The sequence below is a fragment of the Molothrus aeneus genome, chromosome 3, assembly GCF_037042795.1.
Source record: "Molothrus aeneus isolate 106 chromosome 3, BPBGC_Maene_1.0, whole genome shotgun sequence".
NCBI classification, from domain to species: domain Eukaryota; kingdom Metazoa; phylum Chordata; class Aves; order Passeriformes; family Icteridae; genus Molothrus; species Molothrus aeneus.
This window is the reverse complement of record NC_089648.1, coordinates 67,772,439-67,800,352: the sequence shown is the minus strand read 5'-3', so window position 1 is coordinate 67,800,352 and position 27,914 is coordinate 67,772,439. Positions and strand designations below refer to the sequence as shown.

The following is a 27,914-nucleotide window of genomic DNA, read 5'->3' as shown; positions in this document are numbered from 1 at the left end:
GGCTTGCCCCCTACACAAGAAATAGAAATTTTCTGAAATACTGTTCTAAAAAATTCCAAAACAGCTCAAGGACTTTTTGGACAGAGAATGTACATAGCTTAACTACTACAGGTAAACAAAAAGAAGATGTACATGTTAGAGCAATCATTTTAGGAGGACTCAGAAGCTGCTTCAAATGCAGCATGTAGAACAAGCAAGTCCTATTAAGATGTGAATCACCCGTGGGCATCAAGCACTGAATCTGCTGGTAAGTCTCAACAAAACCACCACATTGTTTAACAAATGGTATTTTGTCCCTCTTTTTATACACAAAATATGCACTATCATGGTCCTACCATGGAACTATTAAGCCTTGGACACACTAATTTAAAACTGATTTACTTACTAAATAACCCACAGATTTAATCAAGGGCCTAAGAAAATTGGAGAAGGAACATGGAGAGCAGTTGAAGCCCAGCCCACCAGCTCAGAATCTTGAGAGGGAGACACACTCAAATCCAACTTTCTTTAAGTAGCGATGTGCAAGGAAAAGAGACCTGCTATATAATTTAACAGTCTTCATTTGCCTTGGAGGGTAACATTTCTAATGAATGAATTGACAATAGTGTTACTCTCCACTTAATACAGCACATGTGGAGATCATGACCCAATTTTCATGTGCTCCCCATTCTTAGATTACATTTATACTCTTCTATACTCAGCAAAATCTTCTTCAGAGGCTAAAGACAGTGAGCTGCCCTTTAATTTGGGGTTTGCTACCCTTTCCTTCTAACTCTCACAATGGCCTGAGTATCCAGATTTTGAAGTTGACCAAGTCTCCCACTTCCAGCAATATACAGACCACAATTACCTGTCAAGTTTTTTAGGTTTCTCCCCACCAAATGCTACCTTCTCTTTCCCCATAGCAAAACAACAAATCTGTTTCTGGCATTGGTCCAGCCAAACTTCTGAACTACTATTGTTTTAATGACAGGGCAATACTTATAGAATGTTTAGAAAAACAACTAACACATGTATTCAAAGGCAGCAGCCTACTGAAACACAATTCACTTTCCTGAAATGTGCCAGGCTGCTCACCCACAGCACTTCTGCCACCAGGTTTATTTAAGTTGCTTGTCACAGTTGTAACAAATATGCTACGGAAATCAAGAATTTGATACACTGTCTTTGAGATTAAAATCCTCTCTGGTTTGAGGTTTAAATAGAATTAGGCAGGTCACAATGAAAGAAGCACTAAATTGATACCAAAATAGTCTGATAAACTCTGAATTTATGAATTTTCCTTTTGCCCTGATATTACTTACTTCTGAGTGGTACAAAACTATTTTCCAATACCTCATGAATACATCAGAGCTGTACCATGTATCAGCATTTCAAAAAAGAACCACATAATTGTTAAAATTAATATTCTTTTCAAAACTGTCAGATTTCTACAACTATGCCATTTTTCACTTTCAGCAGTACTTCACACTTAAAAGGCACAATTAAATTCATGAAAATTTGATCAATTAAGAGAAGTATTATTTTACTGATGCAATTTGCATATATATGGACAGAGTTAGTAATGCTCCCTATAAACTATATATTTACTATTTACTATAAAGTAAATACTAAAATGAAAAATGGTTGCAAAGAAACTATACTCAGGATTTATTTTCTCACCTATGAGGACACCTTATATTGCAGGGCTAGTGAAGCTGTTGACCTTAGTTCAACTTTATAGCAAGAATGTGTTTTCTCAGTCCTAAAAGGACCCCAAATATTACTCTTGCATACATATGGGTTTGTTTCCCATACAATTGAAATAAAGCCGAGTTTACTGATGGAAAGAAGAGGATTTCTTTTTGTCTGCATACAAGTTTGGTATCTTCTGAGGGTAAAACCCACATGTATATGAAAATAATAAAGTATTTGTTTAAATCTATTAAAATATGAAATTAATAACATTGAGAAATCAAGAATTTGAAAACAGTGTAATAATTCAAAGCAAACCAAGTTGATAGCAACTCTTTTATGACAGAAAAATTGGTCATGAGGAGTTAGACTCCTAAAGATACAATCTTAACCTTGGTTTTATTCTTTCACAGAGATGCTGTAATAATTCAAAATGAGAAAACGCACAGACTGTTCAAACAAATTCAGAGCTTTTTATCACTCTGACTCTATCAGAAACATCTTGCCAAGTATCTGCATCTCGTTTAGTGAATCTGACTTGGGCTGTTTTTGTTCATGCCACTTAGCTTTAAATGAATCTTAATTTCTTTCTCTTGTGTAATAGCATGGGGCCAAAGGAACCTATTAAATCTTCTATTACTGCCTCCTGGCAAAGAGCAGATGAGACTCATTTCACAAGTATATCCCATTTTACTCATGCTGTTAGCTAAGTAGAAGTACTGAAAGTTGCTTAATTCTTGCATAGTGAGTTAAAAAAGGTAAATTCAAATATTCTCCCCCTTCCCTCCCATTTATGCATTAACATCCTTCAGCTATTCTAGTCCACACTAGGACTAAACCTAAACTATTTGTGATGGATTTCTAAAGTCAAGCCCAAAACTGAAGGGAAAAAGTTTCCTGATCCCTAACTTTTAATGAAATAGAATATCAAATGTCTCCTCATCTCCTTTGTCCTCATCTGGTGACTCATTCCAGGCAGACATTTGTGAATAAGGAGCACTGGGTACAGCTCTGGGACTGGATATTCTTAGGTTAATAAAAACAGTAATTTAACAGCTCCTGACACTGAGGACTGCATGTGTCCCTCTGAAGTACAACCAGTCACTGCCATTCTATGGTGTGACACACAAATCCAGGGGATCAGGTTCAAATCACCCTGAGCCACACTGCACTTCACTGTGAGGATCTATTCCCAGCCCTGTTTCCTTGACTGCAGTCTGTACCTTTCTTTAGCTATACAGTGTAGCAAACACTACAGCATGCACAGTTCTGTGAAAATGTGTTGGTATGGTGCATTGGGGACTACACACTATTTAAAACTACTTCTAGCAATTCTCTAACATCAAATAGTTACGGATTTTTGGTCCTGAAACCTAGAGCCAAACATGTAAAAGGCCTTTTACATAGCACAGTACAATTTTCTTGCTATTGTGTAATATCCCTGGATGCTTTAACTCAATGGCTTACTATGGTCTCTCCATTCCATGGAAATGTGAATGATTAACATATCAGATATGATATATCAACATACATCCCCTTCTGATTTGAACCAAAACTAGGCTGTCAAGAGTAAATGCGGAAACGCCATTAACATTCCAGAGTGTTACAGTTTTTACAAGATTACAACTGCTGACAATTTATTATCATACATGGAAAGGGTTTTTATCATTATTCAATCATAGCAAATATGCCCTGGTTTGGGCAGGAGGAGATTTCATTTTTTCCTAGTATCTGGTATAGTGCTGTGTTGGGGATTTAGGATGAGAATAATGCTGATAACACACTGATGCTTTATTATTGCTGAGCAGTGGTCAAGGACTCTTCAGCTTCTAACTCCACCCTACCAGTGAGCAGGATGGGGGGGCACAAGGAGCTGGGAAGAGACCCAGCCATGACAGCTGACCTGAACTGGCCAAAGAGACCTTCCATACCATATGGTGTCATGCTTAGCACATAAACCCAGGGGAAAAGGTGTCTCGGGGCTGGGCTGCTGTTCAGAAACTGGCTGGGCATCACCACTGCAGGTGGTGAGCAATTGCATTGTGCATCACTTTTTCTGTATATTCTAATATTATTATTGATGTTTTCCCTTCCTTTTCTATCCTATTAAAATGTCATTATTTCAACCCACAAATTTTACATTTTTTTCCTCCCTGATTATCTCCCTCCTCCCACTGTGGAGCAGGGGTGAGCAAGTGGATGTGTGGTGTATAACTCCCTGCCAGGTTAAACCACAACAATTGGAAAAAGAGGTATACAAGAGTGATTTATGCTCAGTTATCAAGAGACTTGGAAAATCCCATTAATGTAAGAATTCCCCTAGGCAAGTCATGATTTTGTGGAAAATCTGCTACTAGCTGTGAGCAGCTGTCTTTCAAAACCTGTTCTAAAATTAATGTCACACGAAATACAGAATCAAAAATTCCCCTTGCTTAATTTTGCTACTAGTGAAATTCTGACATCTATAACCAAAGACAACCTGAAGACCACACTTCTGGTTTGACACTTCAATTTTCTGTATACACAACTGTAATCACACAATCTAATAATACAAAATTATTATATCTAGACATTGAGAACTGAAACAGCTTTCTATAGTTTAAAATTGGATCCCACATGCAATCTGAAGTTATTCTTCATGATGGGGTGTTCCTCTTCTTTCTAGGTCTTAACCACATAGTTTAGAACACTCTAAATTTTTGGGGGGTTACAAGATTTTTCACAGTTGACCTGTGACCAACAGATATCAATGAAGGCAAAAAAGCTTCATGGCGTTTATGCATTAGGTGGTCCAGCAAACCCTAGGCATCCTTTAAAATTCCATACAAATTCTACCTTACAGGCATGAGCTGATGACTTCTGAGAGTACTTGTTTTCTCAGTGCTAACCAATATTTACAATACTTAAAATTATTTAGGAAGAGTCCAAGAGGTTATGCAGCAGTAATAAATGAAGCTATACAAATAGAATGTCATTCAGAAAGTAAGATGGTACAAGTTAAATGCCAAAACCCTACTTGGACAAATGTTTACATTCCATGAGAATTAATAGAAAGGTTTAAAAAAGTGTATAGACTTATCTCTAAGCATTCACATAATATTACATAATATTATTAATATTCTAAATATGCAATACTACTGAAGTGACAGATACTCCTGTAGCCATTTTTATGTAAATTCTTTAGTATCATTCAGTAACCATGAAAACACAGAGCTCAGAAAGCTGCTCAGGGCTATAAAAAAGCCTGTAGCAGAAATTGAACTGGACCTTTCTTATGATGCTTTGCTGTGTGTTCTTATAAATATGATTTAAACTGTTACTTCCATTTCACCTATCAGTGCTGTCTGAGTGACAAAATAAGAAATCCTCCCTGCAGGAGGTAACTTACATTCCTCTTCCTTTGGATCGAGTTGTGTAACACTGACAGACAAGCGATCTACACGTTCCTGTAAGGAGTTGACTCTAAATGAGAAACTGTGTGCTTCATTGAAAAGTTCACCAAATATATCTTCAGCATATTTACCTGAAACATGGGAAAAAAAATATTCAAGCATAGCACAAGACAGGCAAATGATTTCCTACTGTTTTAATTAAATAATTCTAAGATGCATGAGTATCATTGTAACAACCTGCACTTACTGAGCCCATTAAGAGTCCTTTAGAAAAGCAAATAGAAGTTAAATACTTACTATGCAACTTATTTATCAGAAATTAAATTATTTAATACATTACAGGACAGATATTCAGCTGCCATAAAATAATTTAACTATGCTGATATGCATGGAAGTAGACTGCAGTTTCTTGGATATTTCTAAAAGGACAACTTCCAACATCTGAAGCTGCTCCTGTCTGAGCGATAACTTATCTTTGAATTGACTTCAACACTGTTCTCAAAATGAAGCACTGCTTCCACTCCTGCTGTACAGAGAACTTTACAACAAAAAGGAAGATCAGATATTCATATCTAGATAAATTAGAACCAGCCTATTCAAAAATACACACTAAAATAATCCTACCTTGAAAAATCCCAATTCTAGTAACTGACCCATTTACACTGAAGTAAAAAAAAAAATCCCAAACAAACAAAAAAAATCTCTTTTGTTCACATCAACGGACATCATATTTTTAGCACAAAAGAGCAGGAGATTCAAATATTGCCAGGAAAGGATCAGTAATTGGTTTCTCTGCTACAGAGTACTCCCCATACTGCTTCTAATGCTCTCAAGACTCCATTTGAGAAGTCTGCCTATGTCACTGGAAAAACCCCACCAGACTACACAGCAGAATGTGTAGCCACACTTCTGAAATACAATGTGATAGCTTTCAAAGCCTTCTATGATACATGTGCATATGTAATTCATGTACTGTTTGTGCACTCATGTTGGTTTTGGAAGTATAAATCTCACAAATTTCTAACTACCTGCTTTGCACTCAAGTTCTGACAGGTATAAAAGAAAAGGATAGCTGTGGAAATTCTGCCTTTGGTGAGCAATACATCTGGAAGTATACATAAAAACAAGGACATTTTTATATAAACACATCAAAAGAACAAAAATTAAATCCCTTCAGGTACTGTGGAAACTACTTAAAGATGCTATGCAGTAAGCACAAGGCCAGCACATACCATTTATTAACTTAGGTAACAGCAACAGAAAACCAGCATGACTATACACAATGGAATATACAAAACGGTATCAGAAGAAATGTACCGAAGAAGAAAGTAGAAGAGGAACAACTAGCAAACTAACAATAAATATTTCTTCAAAGACATGAGGAATAAGAAAGCCTGCCAAGGAGTCTGCAGAGCAGACTGGCAATGAAAATATGAAGGAATACAGAGAAGACAAGACCCCTGTGGACAAGCTAATTTAACACCTTCCACTGGTGTCCACCGAAAGGAACTGGAGAGACCCTGATGCAAGAGCTCATTGTGGGAAGCCCAAAGAAACTGAAGAGACTATATAAAAATTACAAAACTAAAGGAAAGAAATGACCAGCAAATATCAGGAACAATTGCACTTACACACATTGAAACACACACAAACAAGGTTCAAATTCTTTTTCATGGAACATCTTGAGAGCTTGAGAGCTACAGACCCATAAGCCTGACATCCATACAAATTAGTTTAGATCATAATGAAGAACTGAATTAGCAGACATTTGGATGACTCATATCAGAAGAGGCAGCACAGCTTTTGTAAAGGGAAATTCTGAATGGCTTAGAAGTACATAGAGAGCTATGATCTACTGAGATTTCCAAGAGAGTTTAGAAAATCCCTAATCAAACAGTTTGGGGAAAACTTAACAGATGAGGCATACAAAAGAAGTGGCACAGATAAATAATTCCTCAAAAGGTAGAAAACAGGGCATAGGAGTAAATCACCAGTTTTCACAGTCGAGAAAGGTGAGTTTTACTAAGCTTCTATGCTGGGATCCATGTTAATTAAGATATGTGACAATTGCTTGAAAAAAACTGAGATCAAAGTTTCCAATGATACAAAGTCATGAAAAAGAAACACACTGAGCATTAGGAAACACAGACAAACCTCAGCTGGTTGGAGAGGCTTCCAGGCTGAAAAATGCTGGAAGCAGGGAGATTAGTAGGAATTTCCTACATGCTGTCTTGCTGTCATTCTTGGAGCAACTGCTAATAGCCACAATGAGAAGCAGATCAAAGGCACTCCCACTCTGAACCTTTGTCTCATAGCACAAGTCCACAGAAAAATACAGATGGAAAGTTAGTAAAAGTCTTCTCAGCTGGCAATGCACCTAAGTTGAGTTGTAAGACTTTCTAATATGTGTCTTGAAACTCTGAAAAATTTATGTTCTTTAACCTGTACCTGAAGCAAGGGAAATTACTTAAAAATGTGATCCACTAAGAACAAGATTGTTGAAGTTTTCATACACAGATACTAAAAATTTAATGCATTTCAGATAATATGTTCAGAAATATTAATTTTAATTAGATAACTCACATAACATTCAGAGACACACAGGCTAAAATTAAAATAAAATATAAAGTTTCATGTGTAGAATTGAAAATTAATTTAGAAGCTGGGCTTTAAAATCCAGTAACTTCCCTTTTATAGGTGTATTTTGAGGCTAAATTTTTATCTGTATCATTTCATCAGGCTTAAAATTAATCTACCTCATTAATGAGCTCCAACTGCAAATAATCTGTCTTGGAAATCTTTTCATTACATTGCATACAGCCACAAACATACTGCAAGGAATAATTTGCCTATGCTTATGAACACTAATCCTCAAATGGGAAATACATTAAAAACAACCTGTCGTGTTTGAAGTGGGGTGCCAACCATCATGTCTCCACCTACCTTTGTGTTGGTGGTCTCTTTATTTAGCCAGAGGTATATTTAACCAAATGCTTCCCCTAGCAAAGCAAAATGTTTGCTTTTTGTGAAAGGTACAACTTACATTCTAAAGAATATTATATGTGAATGTATAAATATGTACATAACACACATAACCCAGTATTTGTGATGCCATCTCTGTGTATTCTATAGGAGTCTACCCTCAGTTTTGAATGGATCACAAATGACACAATTACAGGTGATTATACTGAACAAAGTGTCACAAATTCAAATACAAAAGTGTGAGAAAAAAGCACTCTAGTAAACAAAGCTGAACTCATTCCATATAATTTATAGGTAATATGTCAGAAGAGTAAGAATGCAAAATTAATTCCATTATACACAATGAATATTCCAAAGTATCATTAACACTTCAGAATATTTACAATATTATGGGCTTGCTTTACAATATTATGGGTTTGCTGAAAAACTCTGCTCTTATGTTGTTTCACACAGCACAATAAAGAGAATTACAGTTCCCCATGACAATTATAATATTAATGCCTTAGGATCCAGCTCACAGTTGGATACAAAATACCAGATCAGAAAGATCAGTGGTCTTGTTTGCTTACTAAATTAAATGACAATGTACACTTCTGCAATTAAATTAATTCAATGTCTGTGAAAAGCTTATTTTACTGTATTTGCAAAACCTGCTTGGCATTTTTTTTTATAAACAGAACACTTAATTTTTTTTTAATAAGAGGATACATTATTATTCAGTTTTAATTAAGGAATTTATTATTCAGCTTATTATTCTTTTCATAACTTTTCCTTATGTATCTAATGGCTCTGATCACAATTAAATCTTCAGTAAGAAAGGGATACAGGAATGCAGCTCTCTCTGGTGTCAGTCAATATCCTTTTTTGTGACAGATAAATAAAATGTCTTGGAAACAATGTTCTGTTCTTCCTTCCCTCAATAACATGCATGTACTTTGATGGCTTTTTGAACAATTATTTTTCTGACTTTTAAAACAGACCTAGGAGCTGAAAACAGTAGCTAGTAGCTACTAACTGAAAATAGAGTAAAAATTATACTGCTTACTGCCTTCCAATTTTTTTTTAAAATTAAAACCACCAAAACATGTATCACCCACTCAATTTCCATTCATTACCATGGCAATAAGCGTACAATGGCTTATAAAATGTCAAAAAAATACTGATCAGTTTTACAGTGCTTTGCTTTCACCAAATGTTCCTTCTAATTTGTTTTATCTCCTAATTTCCCCCCATAATTTCTTAAGCATTTGTCCAACCTCCCTGGCTTTTATCCACAAATGAGTAATTGCTGATTTTCCAACACACTAAAATGAAAACACACTAAGGTTAAAGAAATGGGGGTTTTTGTCTTGTTCTAGGGTACTGGGTATGAACTGAAGTCAACCACAATGTCCACATCAGGTTCTGGACAGTATTTTAGTCTAATTAAATAAAGCTTGACAAATAAATGTCTTCAGAGACTTTATTATTGTGTTACTCAAATTCTTAGAACCACAACAAGGATCAGGACATACACTAGCAGTCCTCTCAAAACTCCAGTCCTTAAACTCACCTGAACTCTGGCTGTATTCTCAATGCTGTATTTGTTGGCAAACCCTAAGGAAAGGTCGTTTAAATTAATCATTTTGCAACACTAGATCAGTTACCAACAGATTTAGTTACAGGCTCTCAGACAACAAGCAGGATATGAGTCCTGAACCAGGACTTGTGGAAGAAGTCACTTCCTTACTATCCTTCTGCATTGTTAAAGAAAAAGAGTTCCAAACACCTCAACTGCAGCCCAGCCTGAAGCAGCACCCTGCAGATCAGTTAGGTGCTGGCAGCCTTTGTGAAACATGCTCTGAATTTGCTGTAGCTACCTGGATAAACACATTCACCACACACTGTGCTCAGTGCCATAAACCAGCATCATTCTGGGAAATTCAAGAGGATGACTGGCAAAACTTAGGCCAATGCAAGATGCAGCAAGCGGGAAATTCAAAATCTTCATTATCTTAGCCTTAAGTTATCTGTCAGACTTTTGGGGCTCAGTGGTGTGTGTGTGTGTTTGCATATTTTAACATTTACAAACCTAAAATCTAACCCAACACAATTATCATTGAACTAAATTAAAAGAACACATAATACATTAAATATGTGGTGACATTATTAAGTACAAAGTTATGTCACTACATACAGAGTTATGTCACTAAAATCATACTTGATATTAAAATAGTAAATTTATTGATCTATTGAATTACACAAACCCCAAAATAATATTAGCTTTAAAGTATAAGTTTGGCAATTAAAAAAAAGTATAAATTGGTAAAACATCTCAAAGAACAAGCTTAGAATTTAGTCTGTAACCCACCTATACACTATCATTCCTTGATTTCTATTATTTCATTCCTGTTCACACACTATACAATATTTTTGTCTGCTATATTTTCTAAAACATGAAGGTACAGAACAAGAGTAGCTGTAAAACCTGTCACGTCCCACTGCCCAATCCCTTCTCAATATATTTATACTATGCAAAATTACATTATTCACTACTGAATAGTTTCTTTCTACACAATATAGTGTATTTATTAGAAAATATTCTCTCAGGATAATTAGTTACCACAGAAGCCACTCACAATATATAACCAAGGTTCCTTTATAAAGCAAAACAGGAAAGATATTCTAAGTCTATTAATACACTTTTCCTCCTTCATTATTTCTGACATATCATTTAACATATCCATAGCCTGTTGATTCAGCTTCAGATCTTCACTACATAATTTACTTTTTAGAAAAAAACAAGATGTATCTGAGTTTGAAAGTCTGGGCTTATTTCTCATCAGGATCATTTCAATCTCACAGCTAAGTGATTAGGAAATGCACTAAAAGCTAGGAGACTGAACTTGGAGATAAGAACCTTGGTAGATCCTTGGGAACATAATTGGTTATGCTGAGCAAGCGCTGTAAAATGACATATTAAATACATGGCACTGATGCTAATTAGGAACTTTCATTATGAAAATGTGAGGGCAGTCCACAAGCATTATAGCAGTAGTATCAGAGTACTGAGGAGACAACTTGATTCCTTTAGCCAGGAAAATTGAACCAGATGTTTATCAGACAACCTGAGCAGGGCATCAAAAGTATCAAATAAACTTTGTTAAAGGCCTTATCCAGAGCAGGTCTGAAGCTTCTTGTTGACATCCAAAAAGAAGTCAGCCTCCAAAAAATCTTCAGCCATGGAAGTCTGAGATACCATTTGTTACCACCCACTGAGGACATTATCAAGTAAACTAGCTGAGATTACCATTATGTATTCAGAAATCTGTGAAAGAGACTCCTGAGAGCTGAAATTATGTGGAAAGTAGCAGTGCTAATGATCATTTCACAGGGAAGTCTTGCTCTTCCTTTCATTTCTAACATAACCTGAATTCACTGCTTTATGTAGGCAAGGAATTAATGACAGGTGGGGCTTTTTTGTGTTAACACACAGTTGCATTCAATGAAACTTTACTGACCCCTTGCTCATTCTCTCATTACCATTTGGGACAGACACAAAACAGCATTGCCACTGCTGCAAAGACAACATCAAGAAATCAGAGGGAAGATTTTGAGAGGTTGGGGTTCTCTCAAGCTGAGTTAGCCTTTAGTTTTAAGTCCATCAGTTTCCTTATCCCCATGTGCAAAAGAACACTTGTGTTCCCTGGCAATTGTAGTAATAATGAATAAAGAGGAGTGACTAATGAAGAAAATTCACAATTAATGTCTTCCTGAGCACACTGAGAAGGAGGATGGGCAGGACAAGATGCAACACAGGGGTTCTGGAATACTGACTGAAGCTCTAGCTGCAGATCTGCAGAGACTTCCTTCCAATCATGCAGCATGCAGGAACCTTACCATGTGCTGAAGATGCTGTTCACACAGGGTGAAGAGAGAGGCTGGTCTTTGAGCTCAAGACACCTGGTTCTAAAAATTAGTTGCAGTCCCAACACCTTGCAGCTAGGTATTTCAGGAGAAATATTTCCCACTTACTGAATGTTAATGCCTTAAGTCATGACAAAGTGCAGGTTTTCCTGAGCTGAAAAAGTGTTTCTCACAGTACAAGAGAAAAGTGTCTCTCACAAGATGAATGCTTTTGGGGAAGGAATGGTAAGCAAAAAAACAGAAAGAAAATTTAAGCATATCTGAGAAGAAAAAATAAGGGGGAGGAATTATTTCCTCCAAAGTCAGGCTTTCACTCCTGAAAACTAACAAATAAGGGGCAAGGAAAAGAAAGAATTAGACGACCACGGTAAAAATAGATATACTACACAGAAAAGATAGAGAGAGGGAAAAGGCTACAAAAGGTTCAGTGTAAAGTGAAAATTGTTTTCACTAACATATAAGGCACTCCAGCTTAGCAGAATTATGCAGCATTCTCTTTGGTTATGCAGAAGTAAATGAAAAAATGAGGAATGACATCTTTTTATGACTGAATAAAAGGCCTAGTCTGTATGCCTGCAATACAAATATGCATTAAAGGCACATATTCAAAAAGAGAAATGTTCTCCTCCCTAGATGGAGGTGCCAGAGACTGGGGCTGAGAACAAACCCCATCAGTTAGGTTTCTTATGTGGTACCGAGATTCTGTTTCCATGGAACAGCTGAATAAAAGGAAAAACAAGATTGGTCAATAGCTGTGAACAAAATGAGGAGGCTACATCCACACAAGAGAACTATTTATCTGCCTTCTAACAATGGCACAGCTGCACAATGCTATCAGTTGTGTTTCATGTACACAGGAATGTTATGGCCTGACATAGACCAACATATAGAGAGTACTAATGTCTGTGCAATATTGCTGCAAACATGAGGGAAGCACTTCCTCAAAGCAGATACTGTTAGAAAGAAAGAAATACAGGCAAGAATGGCTAGGAAACTAAAACAGCTGTTGCTGTTGTCCAGAGAGTTTCTGTTCTGCCACAGTGCTAAGAAAAGCTGTCAGAAAACAGATCCTTTTATAAAGTAAGAGAAGACTGGGAATACAGGGGGAAAAATTACTTCCTGGCAATTTTGTATGTTGTATCATGACAAACTGATGTGTTTTCATGCTTCAGGGATAAAGGCAATGACTATCACTCAAAGCAGAAATAAATATTTTGTCCTTTGAGCTCTACTTCTTTTAAAGGTCAACAAATTTCTCAAACTGAACAATTAGAAGCAGCCCATCAAATAAGCTATGAAAGGTTTGATAATTTTCATGGAGACACATGGTAGTTATCACTGACATAGTGATGTAAAGCTCTTTAAATTTTATACTGAAATACAGGAAAACAGAATTCCTGTCATTTCATGGGTACTGTTTCTGCTTGTATATCCTATTTAAATGTAGTATCCAAGATCATAGAAACACAATCCTGTTTAGGTTAAAAGACCTCCAAGTCATCTAGTCCAATACCCTGTGCAAAGCAGATCCAGTTAGATCCAGCTGCTTGACTAATCCAGTTGAGCTGTTAATATCTCCTAAAATGGAGACCCAATGACTCACATGACAAAACTCTATGCTAATTTTTTCTCAATAATGACTTTTGGTATTGTTTAGAGTACTGGTGGCTCCAATTCCACAACAGCATTCTTTGTCTGTATCATGTCAGAAGAGAAGTTAAGACTGCCTGGTCTTAAGAATCATAACCATAAGAAGATTGATTCTCTATTTGAGGGTAGGTAAGTGAAAAATCTTAGAGGTAGAGATGACTGATTGTTAATCAGGTCAATGACCATTCATTTAAATATGCATAACTTTACCAGCAAAAGCAAAAGCAGCTTTAGTTTAAAGAAAACGAGACCCTATCACAGCTCTCAGTTTCCACCCTCAGAGTAAAGCTCATTTTGTCTACAACTTAAAGGCTGATTCTCAAATATACACATTATCCATGGAAAACAAAAAGGGAAGGACTGCAGAGAGCTGGTTGCCAGGGGACTGCTGCAAAACCATGCCTGCTGGCTGTGACTAACAGGCAACTACTAAAATTTATCTGCATGTCAGCAGACCTTGCTGTTCACCCCTAACAGTGACACACCAAGTGAAGACTGGTTATTTGGGTTTAAGCATGAGACACAAAATTCCTATTCCAGAACTCCTGAATATTTTTGAATTCGTATTGCTGCTAGCATAAACAGGCAGAAAAAGCTAAAAGAATTCTGGAACAAAATACTTTCACAAGTACCTCAACCTTTGAAACATGATCCCCATTTTTAAAGAAGAAGAGTCTTTAGCACTGCTGAGAAATAAGGACTAGTTTGCAGAACATGTTCTATTTTAATTGTAGGAAAAAAGTTTGGTTTTGTTTTTGTTGAAAACACACAAAGTATCAGGTAAAAACTTGGTATAAACACATGGATGCATGTTTCAGGGAAGAACCACACTGCTTTTACAAAGAGGAATTATACATAGTTATGGTTACATTCCCTTGCAAGTGTTTCTCTGTGCTGTATGTCAGGCAAACCACGTAATAAATGTGCGAACATTCAATGGATATTCTTAATTTATTTTCTTCTTCCTTAATTGAGTTCTTTCTGTTCTAGTAGTGCTTCATCCTGACCTTCTCACAAGCAGCAGCACATACAACATCAGACATAAGATCTGTATACCAAGAAAACATACAAAGGCAGCTGAATCTCAGTAGGTGAACCCTAGACCGTGATGTTGAGTTAGAAGTTACTGTTGGGTTTTTAGGGTCAAATAATACCTCCAAATGAAAATGCCAAATATATATTTGGCATGCCACCTACAAAAGCAAATTCCCCAGATGAAGCTTATAATCAAGTAAGAATTTTTAAAATAAGCAAACTAAAATAAAATAATACAACATTAATAACAGTGACTTGGAAGGGAAGCCTAGTACATGAGCAGCTAGTTTGGGAAGGGTTTTTGGCAGAATGAAGCAAAACCACAGATGGTGATCATATACTGCATCCTGATATTATATGCTCTTGGTTCACTGAAAAGTATTAAAATAGTTTTTTTCCTTTGTTGCTGCAGCTATATTAATAATGTTCATATTTATGTGTTGTAAGCATTCCTGTCCCAATTCCATAATTCAGTGTCCTCAAATAAGTCTTCCATCTAATGGCACCCTAACAGCTTTGAAAGGCTGCCACAACAGACACTATACGGCGTACCATCAGACCAATAATTAAATCAATCTAATCAACAAATTAGGCTACATCACCTATGACTCTAAGAAAATGATGGAGCTGAAAGACTTTTCACATTGTAGATGTAAATACATGCACATTTAAATATTTAATGTGTTGGTAGTTTTAGTAACGTCCTAGTAGTTAAAAAGCACTTGCAGTATTGGAAATTCAAAATGTGATCATGCTGGTTCATCTGACAACTTTTTAAGTTGCTGTAACTTAAAGAAGAAACAAGTCAGAGATCAGCCTTTTCAGCAAAACTCCTTCAGAGTTTCACAGCCCGAGAAGTATTCACTCCTCTCAAGTGCACCAAGGGTAGAATTGTTGACAGAGGGAGAAGAAGGAAGAAAAATCTTTAACTATTTCAAATCCCATATAATAATTACATTTCTGGGTATATTTCAAAAGGTAACTCCTCTTTTTTCCTGAATGACCACAACATGACAAAGGGCTTAAGCAGAGAGAATTAAGCAACCAGTGATATATTTCTCTTTAAGTCATACTCCCTACTCAAGAATTGCTCTAAGGTTAGCAATTACTGACTTCATTAATTACCAGCTATATTTTCCTGTCATATTCCACTGGTAACAGAAATATATGAATGAAGTGTTTTAAGATGTGCTGCTAGAAAAGGTCCTAGTTTTCCTTCACAGACATCCATGCTAGACACTACCCACAAAAGCACTACATTCCAGACCCAGTGACAACTTTCTTTCTACAGAGAAATTGAAAAGGTGTTCCTACTTCAAACACTGTGACTGTAAAATATATTAGTTCTAAATACAGCTATTAAGACAATGTACTTACTTAGGCTACTCAGTTGTCTGATTATATTTGCCAAGGAAATATTGGTGACACATTCCAACTCATTCTTGATACCTCGGGGCAGAGCTGTGTGGCACAAGTGCCTGGGGTCTATGTTCCTTTTTACCAGAGGCATTCTGAAATGTATCAGAGGACCAGCAAACCTGTGAAGAAAACAGACACAGTACTGTTACAATTTTAATTGTAAATATTTTACATTCAGGTTATGTCCGAAGTTAAATTGACTAATCTTAACAGATAAAAATAGCTCCATAGTACTGATAGAATTCCTTGCTCTGTGAATACCTAAATATTTTCTTCTTTTCCCAAAGAAAGATTATTTCATTCTCTCTCTTTAAATCTTTACCTGATTCAGAGTCTACTGAAGTGCCGAGTAATTTTTTACTGTTTCTGTTTTTTCCTAACCCTCCCACCCCCCTAAAAAAGACAGGAAAATCTCTGCAGTCCAAAACCATTAGAGAAAGATTGTGTTCTTGATGGACTACTTCCTTATTCAGTGCAAGCAAAGTCCAACAAAAAGTCCTTTTGTTATGAGGTCAAAGTCGAACTAGTTGTCATCGATTATAGTTGAAAGGTAGGTATGACTCATTCATTGTGTCATGCTACCAGCAGGAGTCACCCTTCTAATCTGAGCACCACTTCTAAATCATACATAGTCAAGGTAGGGAAAGGGAAGATGTTGCCCTTCTCCCTGCACTGCTACTGACAATTAATTCACCTAACAATGCATCTTCTAAATATGAAAGTCTCCACAGTAGACTTGTAGTGCAATTCCCTCCAGGACTCAGAAATCCTACCCCTTCACAGTTTTCAAATTCAAATGGTAAATACATCAAGAGTCTTCACTAGTTCTACAGACAGCATAAGAATTGTCTCAGGCTGTGAATCCCAGGCTGATAATTTTCTACACCCATGACACTGATTGGAAGGAGTTTCCCAGAGGGCAAGTTACATCCCTCATCTTATTAGTGCTGCTTATTAAGACCCGTTTACTAAAATGCTTCTTCACCAAAAGCTGATTCCCTAAAATTCTGTATTTTTCCATCATTTGTCATGTAACACTCTGACAAAACTCCCACTTGACATACAGAGAATGGATACACTTGGTGTAACTTATATTCTCCCCTCCCACTGCAGAAGAGATTACACTTTCTCCAGACCAAAGGAAAACAGGTTTTCCACAACGCAACCCATATGCAGTCCTAGTTCCTCAACCACCCAGCCTGCCTGTTTCATCTGTCCTCTGCTTAGAAGTTTTACCCCAAAACTCAAGATGCAGCCAGGCTTTGTGTAGAGCCACAGAATGCACTTTCCCTACAGTATATATTTAGCCACTGTTATCCTTACTTGGTCAAAACTGAGAGGGTGTTTTTGCATAATAGGATAAGATAGAGGTGAAATTTTGCTGACCTAGAATGGCACAGTGAATTAGAAGATGCAAAGGTGACTGTAAAGGAGTACTTTCACCTCGCAGACTGCTTAGATTTCTCCTTGCCTGGTTTCCTGGGAGTATATTCTTTCACTGGAGCCAGAGCTCATCGCTGAGGGACCCAGGTGGGATCCTTAAAGTGCACCTGAAACACTCTGTGTTTCCAGGATCCGATTGCATCTCATTCATTGCATTTTAACATCATGTCTACCACCCATATTTTCTTGACAGAACAATCAAAATACTCTACGCTTTTTATTTATTTTCTAGAAATATCCCAAATCTTTCTAGCCACCAAGTACCTAAGTCCTGAAAAGCTAGACTTTACACACCAACCAAATAAAATAAAAAGTGCAAATCTGAATGCGGTCTCAGATAGAAGCAATGGAAAAGTGTTCATGAACATTTAACTACAGGTTCATTATCATGGTTCCCCAAGAGAAAATAAAGGAACTGTTCTGTCCCTGTCAAAGAAACACATCAAATGATACGTGAGCAATGTTCTACAGAAGCAATTAAATATTAATTCCAAAGTTGAGCCCTTTCTTGATTACTGCTTTAATGACAGTGTTGCATAAATACCAAGTAGACAAGTCTTTTAAAGATGGTCCAAACAAGTATGTAAATAAACATTTTCACAGAAAAATTTCACACTTTCAACATTTTCTAATATCTGAATAATGCTGTTGTGGGTGTCCTATACAAACTCATAATATAACAAAAAAAGGTAGCAGTAGGAGCAGTAAGTATGCTGAAAGGTGTAGTTTTCAAAGAGGAATAAATTTGGAAGGGAAACAAACAATAGAAGATATAACTGACACCTTCAAAAATATTCCTGATGTTTGAAAACTATGCAAAGCCTAAAGAGAGGATATTTACCAGATTCCCACAGAAACAAAAGAAGGGAGGCAACAAAGGAAAATACCACTTAATTATGCTTAAAACAAAGGAAAAGGCATTTCACATAATGTTTAATAAATTCTGAAACTAATTGCCACAGGATGCTCTATACAACAAAAGTACCTGCTGGTAATTTGTCCACTACGGACCACATATTCTTTGCAGTTTGTTGCAACACTAGAAGGTCTTGATGGTTCCTTCCCAATTGTAATTAGCGATCCCAACACAGGGAGCAACAGGTGTGCAACAGCAAATGGAACTTTACTGTACTCACACAATTTCTTCAGTCCTATAAAAGATATTTTTCCCAAAGTAGTTCATAAAAAGAAAGCTGAAAAAAATCCTGAAAGCACTATGTTTATTATATAGCTTTAGAGCTGTGAAAGAGGAAAAAACAAAAAAGGCATTGTTACAATCTCTTATATCCTTTAGGCGAAATGTAAAAAAAATGCACACACCCTCTCCCCCCCACTCCTCCCCCCCATCCCAAACCATGCATTACTCAAGTCACTGGGGCAGCAAAGGAAAACTTCATTCCTAGATCATGAAATCCTGTTACCATGTCACTCCCAAGTAAGCCCTGGAAAGTGTTGGTAACTCCAGGCAGGCAGAAGAGAGAAGCAGCTTGTCGGTGCATAAGCAGATCCCTCGGTTGAGAGGTTACATGACACCTCCTCAGAGGTTTGCAGCTCTCCTGTCACACAGCTCTCCCTCCCCTCAGCTCCGCTGCTTCCAGGCTCAGAACGCAGCAGGGCGAGGCAATCCTCAAACACAGCTACCTCCTCTCCCCTGCAATTCCATGCAAATCTTTGGAGGCAGCTCTTCTGCAGTGAAGTAGCACTAGTTTGCACTCAGTTAACTGGAGTACTTTACTCCATAGTGATCTTAAAATGAAACTCCTCTTTACAAAGAGATGCCGATGTCTTTTGGAGATCCACTATTGAAACTCTTCTGCCCCACTTCCTATACATCCTTTGAAGCACTCTGAATCCACTTGAGAAGCCAACTCTAATCTTCTTTGCAAAACCCTTTGCTACTTCAGTTGCACAATGGCTGGCACAAACTCATCCCCCTCACATATGCTTCCAGTATGAGTATAGAATACAACTGTGTGTACATAACAGTTATGCCTAATGTTTTTGTTAAGCTACTATGCTTTCATATGTGATTTTTCAGGAATTAGGTAAAATGCTCGAGTTGCTTTTCAATTAGTTCCTATTACTTAAAAAACTAGCAGAACAACGGCACTAAAGAGAGCTAATTAAAATGTTTTCAGAAGAATAGCCTTAATGACATTTGATCACACTTCTTATCAAAAAAGCAAGTTGCTGAGTGTACTGCACAGTCCTCTTCAGCTATTAGGGGTCTTAAGAGGTGAGTGAGATTTCTGTGTCTCACAGCTCTCCAGCACTGCTGGCAGCAGCTCAGACACCTGCTCTCACAGGGTACCTGCTCCCCATGCCCACAGCCCCTGGCTCTGAGCAGGACAGTGTCCCCGGCTGCTGGTGCTCAGAGAAGGCCCTGGGGAGCACTGGGGTAGGACACAAACCACCACCTTCCCTTCATCACCCTCCTGTAGAAATATTTCAGAATTGCAAGATGTGTGGAGAAATGTTACATGGTTTACTAGAAGCTTATGAAAAATCTGAGATGTCAGTAGTCACAGTAATGATTCAGGTTTTCTAACGAGTACAGGGAGACAAGTAGGAATGAAAGCACAACAATAAGGTGGGGAAAATGAACCCTGCCCCACAGTTTAACTAAAAATTAAATTTCACTTCAGTTTCTTTTTCAGATGACTAATGAAATGTCATCATCACATGGTTTTTATTAATGAAAGTTTACTTCTGATTAGGCTACATTTCATCCTTACTAAAAATGTCATTATTTTCTTAGCATTAATGAAAGATATTAATCTATTATTTTTTCTATAACATGCTAATAATCCAGCACTGAATGCCCTTGCTTTGATGGAGTCAAATTTATTTCCAGCCATTTCTAGAGTATATCTTTAGACCTCAGTACTACAATATTACTTGTAATTTTCCTTTAACAATGTGAAACAGCAATGCCTTTCATATGCCCCATTTAATTGATCACGTTCCAGCTGCTGGCAGAACAGACCACAGTTTCAAATGCAACAATCAATTTAACACTTCCTCCACCCACCCTAGGAAACACAAATAGAATATATAATAGTTTTTATATTTGCTTACATAATCATGTACTAACTGCATCTACACTATACACAAGCTAATAAAAAAAAAAAAACTTCAATGTGTTAACAAATCTGGTAAAATCAGAATTGCGTAAGTTAAAAAAAAACCAAGCTACTTCTCCTGGCAAATTTTCTTTTAACTGTATTACAAGACATCATAAGTCATACCAGTTGCAGAAAATCCAAAGATGAAGCTCTTATAATGCAGTCTTCTACTATGAAAGGCAAATGTGCAAAGAATTTGCATTCCTTGTTTTTCTGCAGCTCTCACTGCAAGATCAAGATCAGGTACAAGTTTAAGAAGAAACAGACACCTACAGAGTGGTGTCCTTCAACAAAGTAGGCCACAACCACCTATTGCTGAGTCAACATAACGATTTTAAAACTCTAAAGGCATTTAACATCCTTTAAAGGATACATCTCAGATCTGACAAGATGACAACTGACATCTTAAATTGGCAATTCAACAGAAATGTGTTAAAATTACAGTTTTGAAATCCTTTCTGTTTTTGAGCCATGTCACAGAATGGAAAACCTTGGAACACTTCCCTCAAATCTCAGGCTTCTGCAACTCACTTTGAAAAATTTTTTCTAACTTCAACTAACTAGGAAAAGACTTTATTGCAAATAAAAAAACATGTGAAAGCAAATAAATGAGGAATATATTACTGGAATGTGATGTTGACATCACTGCTCTTTAAGAACGAGCATAAAATGAATCATTGGCATCATAAGACCTCCTATACTAGATTGTCTATTCAAAAAAGTTGTTACACGTTTATAGAATCATAGAATATCCTGAGCTGGAAGAAATCCATCACAATCAAGTCCAACTCCTGGCCCAGCACAGGACACTCCAAGAATCACACCATGTGCCTGAGAGTGTTGTCCAAACACTTCTTGAAGTCAGACAGGCTTGGTGCTGTGACCACTTCCCTGGGGAGCCTGTTTCTGTGCCCAACCATGCTCTGGGTGAAGAAACTTTTCCTGATATCCAATCTAAACCTCCCCTGTTTCATGCTGTTTCCTTGAGTCCTGTCTCTAGTCATAAGATTTGGTCAACCTAAGGAGCAATGCCTATAAAGGGCATAGAATGGAAGTTGATAATTTCTTTTTTCATTAAACCACAGAGTCACCACTAAAATATTTCATATTTCCTTTGTAGTCACAAAAATGAAAAATACTGTTCCCCAAGTAATAACAGCAACAATCTCTCAAAACATTCTCTAAATATTCTGTTGTTGAACTATGATAAGATTATTTGGGGATAGATTAATATGTCAATGAGTCACTGAAGGCTCTAGCTCAATAACATTGTATAGGAAAGCATTTCATTAGCAGGATAGCAATTAATAGATTGCAAAAACCAACGTACTTCATATAACTATAAAATATATTTTAAATTAATTTGCAATATTTATTCTGTATTTAATATTGACTGACTTCTGTATTGTATTAATTGTCTGGGGCAATTAGTATTTTCCTCCTATAGAACAAGCTGTAATCATATCAGCACATCTGTCACATCAGATAAGCAGAAAAGAGAGCACAGTCACAAATACGGGTAGGACCTTGAGTTCTACTCAATCTCTAAGGCATAATTAGAGTGTTAAAAAATTATTTTTCAGCTACTACCATCCAGCCAATTTTCTCTCAGATGTGTATCACAAGACTGCAGTCCCTCCCCTATGCCTGTATGCACACCTGCACACATACCCACACACTCGTCTTTAAAGCACACAAAAAAATATTTGAAAATCCATTCGGATTTGATCACAGACACAAGCTACAGCAACATCTACTTCCTTGTCAAAATTTAGAAGTTTAATATTTATTCAGCTAAACAAATGAAAAAAAAGGGCAATATTTTACACAGGAAAAGAAAAAGCTGTATTTTAAGCCCTATGTAGCTTGTGACTACCATGAATTAGTATTGTCAAAGTGAAGGCAGTTTTGGCAAGCTATGGGTAGAAAGAAATTGAGAGATTAATAATTTGTATGCTGACTTTTAAGAGCTTTATCTGTGATAAATTAGCTTTTCAAGAAAATCTTAAATAGCCACTGTGACTGAGATGGCTCTGGTGAGTGTCAGCAGAGCTCTCAGTATGGGCAGCAGTGCAAAATACAACTCCCCAGTAGAAATGCACCAAGTACAACCTCATTAACAGAAACAGCAGCGACATTTCAGAGGAGAAAGTTGATGTATCTGCTCATTATTACAGGGGCTACCTCAAGTCTGAGAGGAAACACCAGCATATTTTCAGCGAGTGAAGCTGCAATCTGGGTCAAGTCAATGAGCTCTGTGTAACAAAATACACCATCACAGCAGGCAGCAACCACTCCCCACCCCGTGAGTCCAGCCCCCAGGGCTTGCACATCATTTCCCACTCTGCTGGGGAAAATAATTTACCTTTCCACACTGGCTACAACCAACTCTTTAACTTTGGGCTCTCCCCAGTGTCCCCACTCACTTGTAAGGAATTCCTCCCACCTGTGTTTTGTTCAGGCTGCCTCTGGCCCCTTTTGTCCCAGTATGCAGGTGGTGGAGGTTATCACCATCATTTATACATTCCTCCCCTCCCCTCTCCTCCTCTCTTCAAACCCTCATGAAAAATTTCACTCTGATGACATGTACAGAGCAAAAGCTTAAGGTATCCTAAATACAAGGAGAGAATATTCAGGTCAATATTGGTTTCTTTTCCCCAATACAGGTTCAAAATGCATTAGGGTGAAATAAACAGCATGTGGATTTTGCAAATCTCATCCTGAACCTTAAGCAGAATTCCTATGAGTGACATGGAATTCACAAACAATTCAGAGTGAACCAGCTTACTAATTGTGGCTTTTCAAGACAGGTCCTTTTATACAAGGGTAAACTCAGCTTGATTTCACATAACTGAAGTTTTTTCCTTTGTTTTCAACTATGATTTTCCAGAATATAAACAAGTACCTATTGATTTGTCAATTTATTAAGCATCAGATGTTACTTCCTTCATTTTTCACTACCTTCCCAACAGCTTCCATCTTACTATGTTGTCTTTTAAATCATTCATGTCAACCTTATCAAATCCACAGCAAAACCAAAAAAAAAAAAAAAAAAAAAAAACACCAAAAAACAACAACAACAAAAAAAAAAAACCCAAAAAAACGGCCATCATTACTGCAGTTGTCTTGCCAATAACTGTAAAAATATCTGTTCACCTTAATAAAGAAGTTATTTAAATCAAAATGCTATTGGAAAAATTAAAAAAAACCCAAAACATTTACAACAAATCAGGTTCAACACTACCTACTCTGAACAGCAGGACTGCTGGAGGCAATAAGGCACTAAGCCAGTTACACTTCTGGCTTACAGACAAAATTCAATGAACAAAGTTAAGATGTGACACTGTTTAGCATGTCTACAGCAAGAAACATTTAGACTTACAAATTTCCTTCACATTGGGTATGTTAAGCAAAAATAGTAATAAGAAAACTGTAATCAAATTTTTTTTTATAACAGCTTACTTCCAAAATACATATAACATAAAAAATACAGAATACACAAAGGCTAAAATTTCTGATGAAAAAAACTCACCTAGGTGTATTAAAAATTAAAATACACCACTAAGGATTTCCAGATGTTAGATGTGAGTTAATCAGTATTTAGGCTTAGTTTTCCTTATAATTCTACTTCTTAGTATCTTGAAACTAAAACTTTTGTTACAGGTATGATGACCCAATCTGTTAATGACCTGTTATATTTTTAAGTTACAAAACAGTAAATAACCAGAAACTGGATAGAATAGAATTGCATTCTTCAAATCCAAACCCGAAGGCACAAAATAGTAATCACCAATTTCTTTCCTTCCAATATAGCACTAAATTACAGTGAAGACTTATAAAATCAAACTTGTCACTTGTTCACAGAAAAGATGAGAATCATTATACCCAAACCAGCAAAAATTGCAATGATAGTTTACAAAAAAAGACAAACAATAAAAACAACAAAAAGCAAACAAAAAAAACCAACCAAAAAATCACAAAATTAATGAAATTAGACAAATGTGTTCATATATTAATGGAGAAATATTTAAGTCATATGAAACCACACCTCACTTTATTGTTAAGATATTAATCAAGAAAAAATAGTGACTTCTTGCACTTGTATTTCTATTAGGTTTTCTGAAGAAGTTAATTTAAAAAATAAAGAGCATATGCATAACATACATGTACAGACACATATGGCTACCTCGAAATAGAAATACTTTAAATTTTTATATGTAAAATTAGAAAAAGAGCTGCAAAATTTCTTATCAGCATTACTAAATATTATTCAGAATAGCCTTTACTCATTAACTTTCTCCTAGTGAGCTCCTGTCAGGTCATTTGATTAATAACAATTTTGGAAGTATCCCGGGTTCTAATTTAGGTACAGCCAAGAATGCTTAAATTAATTTTTGATTACAAGTTTTTCTCTTTTCCCTGAAGGCTAAAAATGTATTAATGCATAACATAGTATGGAACTTGAAATTGCTTTTTGAGACCTATGTTTTATCTGATGACATTTTTTCTCTCTGCATTAATCTAGTCTCCCTGTTAACAGTTTCTAGGTATAGTGTGTAACACAAAAGCCCTGTGATGGATTGCACCAAAAGATCTTTATTATAGTCTTGACAGAGACAGATAACTAATCCAGTGTTAATTTAAAATCAAAACCTTAGTACCAGAACTAAAAGTACCTTCTCTGTGGTTTAAGTATATCTTAACATGCTACCTTTGAAAATTTTCTACAATTTTCCTTGAAAATAAATACTCCATACATGAACAGTTACCTCTGTTACATAGTCCTCTGTCAATCCAGGATAAGACCTATTACAAGCACTCGTGAATTTTAAACAATCTTACAAAATCTACCGAATGCACATAAAAACCAATGCCAATACACTTCTGTTGCACAGATACCACAACCTGCTTTTGAATGGACAATATTTTGTGGCAGCAAATGATAAATATTTAAAGGAAAGGTACCTGAACTAGCTGGCTGCAAAGCAAAGCAGCCTGGTGGGTACTGGGGGGATTGAGGAGTTCCAGCCTGGCTCCGGCGCTGAGCGCTGTGTTCCCCATGGGCACGGTCCGGACAGCTGCCGGAGCTCCTCACTCCTAGGGAGCCCCAGGCTGGGGCTCTGCTGCCCGCAGCCAACACCTCCCTCCCACGCTGCCACTTCCAAACGGGCTGGCTCTCGCACCCAGGCATTAGAATTCAACACACAGTGCCCTGCCCTAACAACAGGGCTGGCCTTACAAAGGAAATACAGACACGCTCCCAAACTGCCCTTTTTCCCCAGACACAAGTGGAGAACCCCCCGAAGGCAAGTGATTAGGAAATAATTGTTCCTTTGGTACCAAGCTAGCGCGGGTAAATATTAAATTATGATGTGCCAAAAATGAAAGAAATGAGTTGCTGTGCATTGTGAGGAAAGGAAGGAAGGGGAATACAAGAGTCTGGGCGTTGTGTTGATATTACTGATGAATCTGAGAAAGAAATCACATTTTAATCAAATAATAAATGATTTTGGGAATCTACAGTACTAATTAGACCAATGTACAGAGGGCTGTGACTATGAAACATCACACAATGAGGGAGCTACTTAGGCAGTTCCTGTATATTAATCCAGCAGTATTAATTAGTACTCCCTTACTAAACTAAGTTACAGATGTCAACAATGACTATTGGCTTTTTGTGCCTCAATGATGTCAACAATGACTGCTGGCAGCTTTTTGTGCCTCAAAACATCATTAAAGATTTGAAGAAGTGACGTTAGCATCGCAAGAGCCATGAAGGAGTCATGTATTTAAGAACAAAATCTTCCCTGCACTTTATGCTATGACACCAAGTGTCTAGATGCATTTTATGCTTAGATACCAAACCCACAAATGACAGATTATTGGGTTTGATTTTCTTTTTCACAGTTTTAAAGAAAGAATTAAGATATACCAATGATGAAGGGGGATATAAAGATGTGTAATAATCATCTTATTACGACTAGCTGAGCTTCTTTGTAGATTAATTTCCCTCCCTTGTGAACAATGAAATTCCTGAGAAGAGGATTTGTTGTAAAAAATGTCAATGCAGAAAAACAACATTTTTCCCTGTCTACTGCCATTTATGAGCCATGCTGCAGAAAAAAGGTATTAACATCTACAGAGAAATTGTTTGCTTTTGAACTGAAATGTCAATAAATATTTCACAGTCCAGAAATACTGATGAGGATTTAATAATGATTTATATTACTATAATATATAAAATATAAAAATAAATACTATTTTAATAATTATTTATACTGTGGCAGGCTAGAAACAGATCATTACATCATTCACCTGGTGTAACAGCAAAAGTTGTTCCACCAGGTGAAGTGAGTTAAAGACTTGCTAAGTGAAGACTGGAGGACTCAGACATACCAGTTTTCTACGCAGTGAAGTGTCATTTGGGACTAATTTTTCCATTCAAATATCATCATTTTAAATAGGGTATTTCCAGTAATTTCTTGGGTAATCTTTTACAACCAACTACATACCACACATACAAAAATGTGTCAATTCTCCCTCTTTCCTCTGAGCTTTTTTTGCCTATACTTTCAGATTACATACATTAATTATTATTTGTCATTGTTTGTAACATTCAGGTATTTATAGATGCCACACACTTTCTGTGCTAGCAATTCTACTAAGCTATAAATGTCTGTTCTTATTTAGCAGAAAAAAAAAATTGAGGGGTCCAGATGAGGACCACAGAGGTGGATCAGAGAACTGAAGCACCTCTCCTATGGAGACAGGCTGAGAGTTGGGGTTGCTCACTCTGGAGAGACAGCTCCAGGGAGACCCTACAACACCTTCCAGTACCTGGGGGCTGCAAGAGAGCTGGAGAGGGACTTATTACAAGGGCACGTGGTGATAGAAGAAGGGAGAATGGCTTTAAATGGAAAGAGTTATAGTTAAATAGGTATTTAATGTTTAGATCAGACATTAGGAAGAAATTTTTCAGTGAGGGTGGTGAGGCACTGGGACAGGTTGCCCAGAGAAGCTGTGGATGCTCTATCCCTGTAAGTGTTCAAGAGCAGGCTGGATGTGGCTGCAAGAAACACGGCCTAAGGGAAAGTGTGGAACGAGGTTATCTTTAGAGGTTCTCTTGAGTACAAATAATCTTATGTTCTGTGAATACTTTTAATTATGACATCATTTGTTGCTATTGCCTACTCTAAATTTGCAACTGCATAAATTCAATCTTGCAAATTCTTTTTTCCCCCAATTAAGTTTCCAGTTTAGATGTCCTTTGCAGGTTGAGGCCTGAGTT

General features: G+C 36.8%; 1 protein-coding gene across 4 annotated transcripts in view; it reads right to left on the bottom strand.

Annotated features, from left to right (window-relative positions):
• The window catches only part of WASF1 (WASP family member 1), an 87,582-nt gene that overhangs the window by 12,547 nt on the left and 47,121 nt on the right, over positions 1-27,914 (bottom strand). For 3 of the 4 annotated variants that reach the window (XM_066547115.1, XM_066547113.1, XM_066547112.1), the window contains exons 2-3: positions 16,017-16,177; positions 5,063-5,197 (exon numbers count right to left, since the gene is read on the bottom strand). In XM_066547115.1, coding sequence (XP_066403212.1) covers positions 5,063-5,197; positions 16,017-16,149 — 268 coding nt within the window. In that variant the 5' untranslated portion in view covers positions 16,150-16,177. Of the gene's footprint in view, positions 1-5,062; positions 5,198-16,016; positions 16,178-18,486; positions 18,582-27,914 lie in introns of those variants that run through there. The other variant, XM_066547114.1, reaches the window with a different exon arrangement.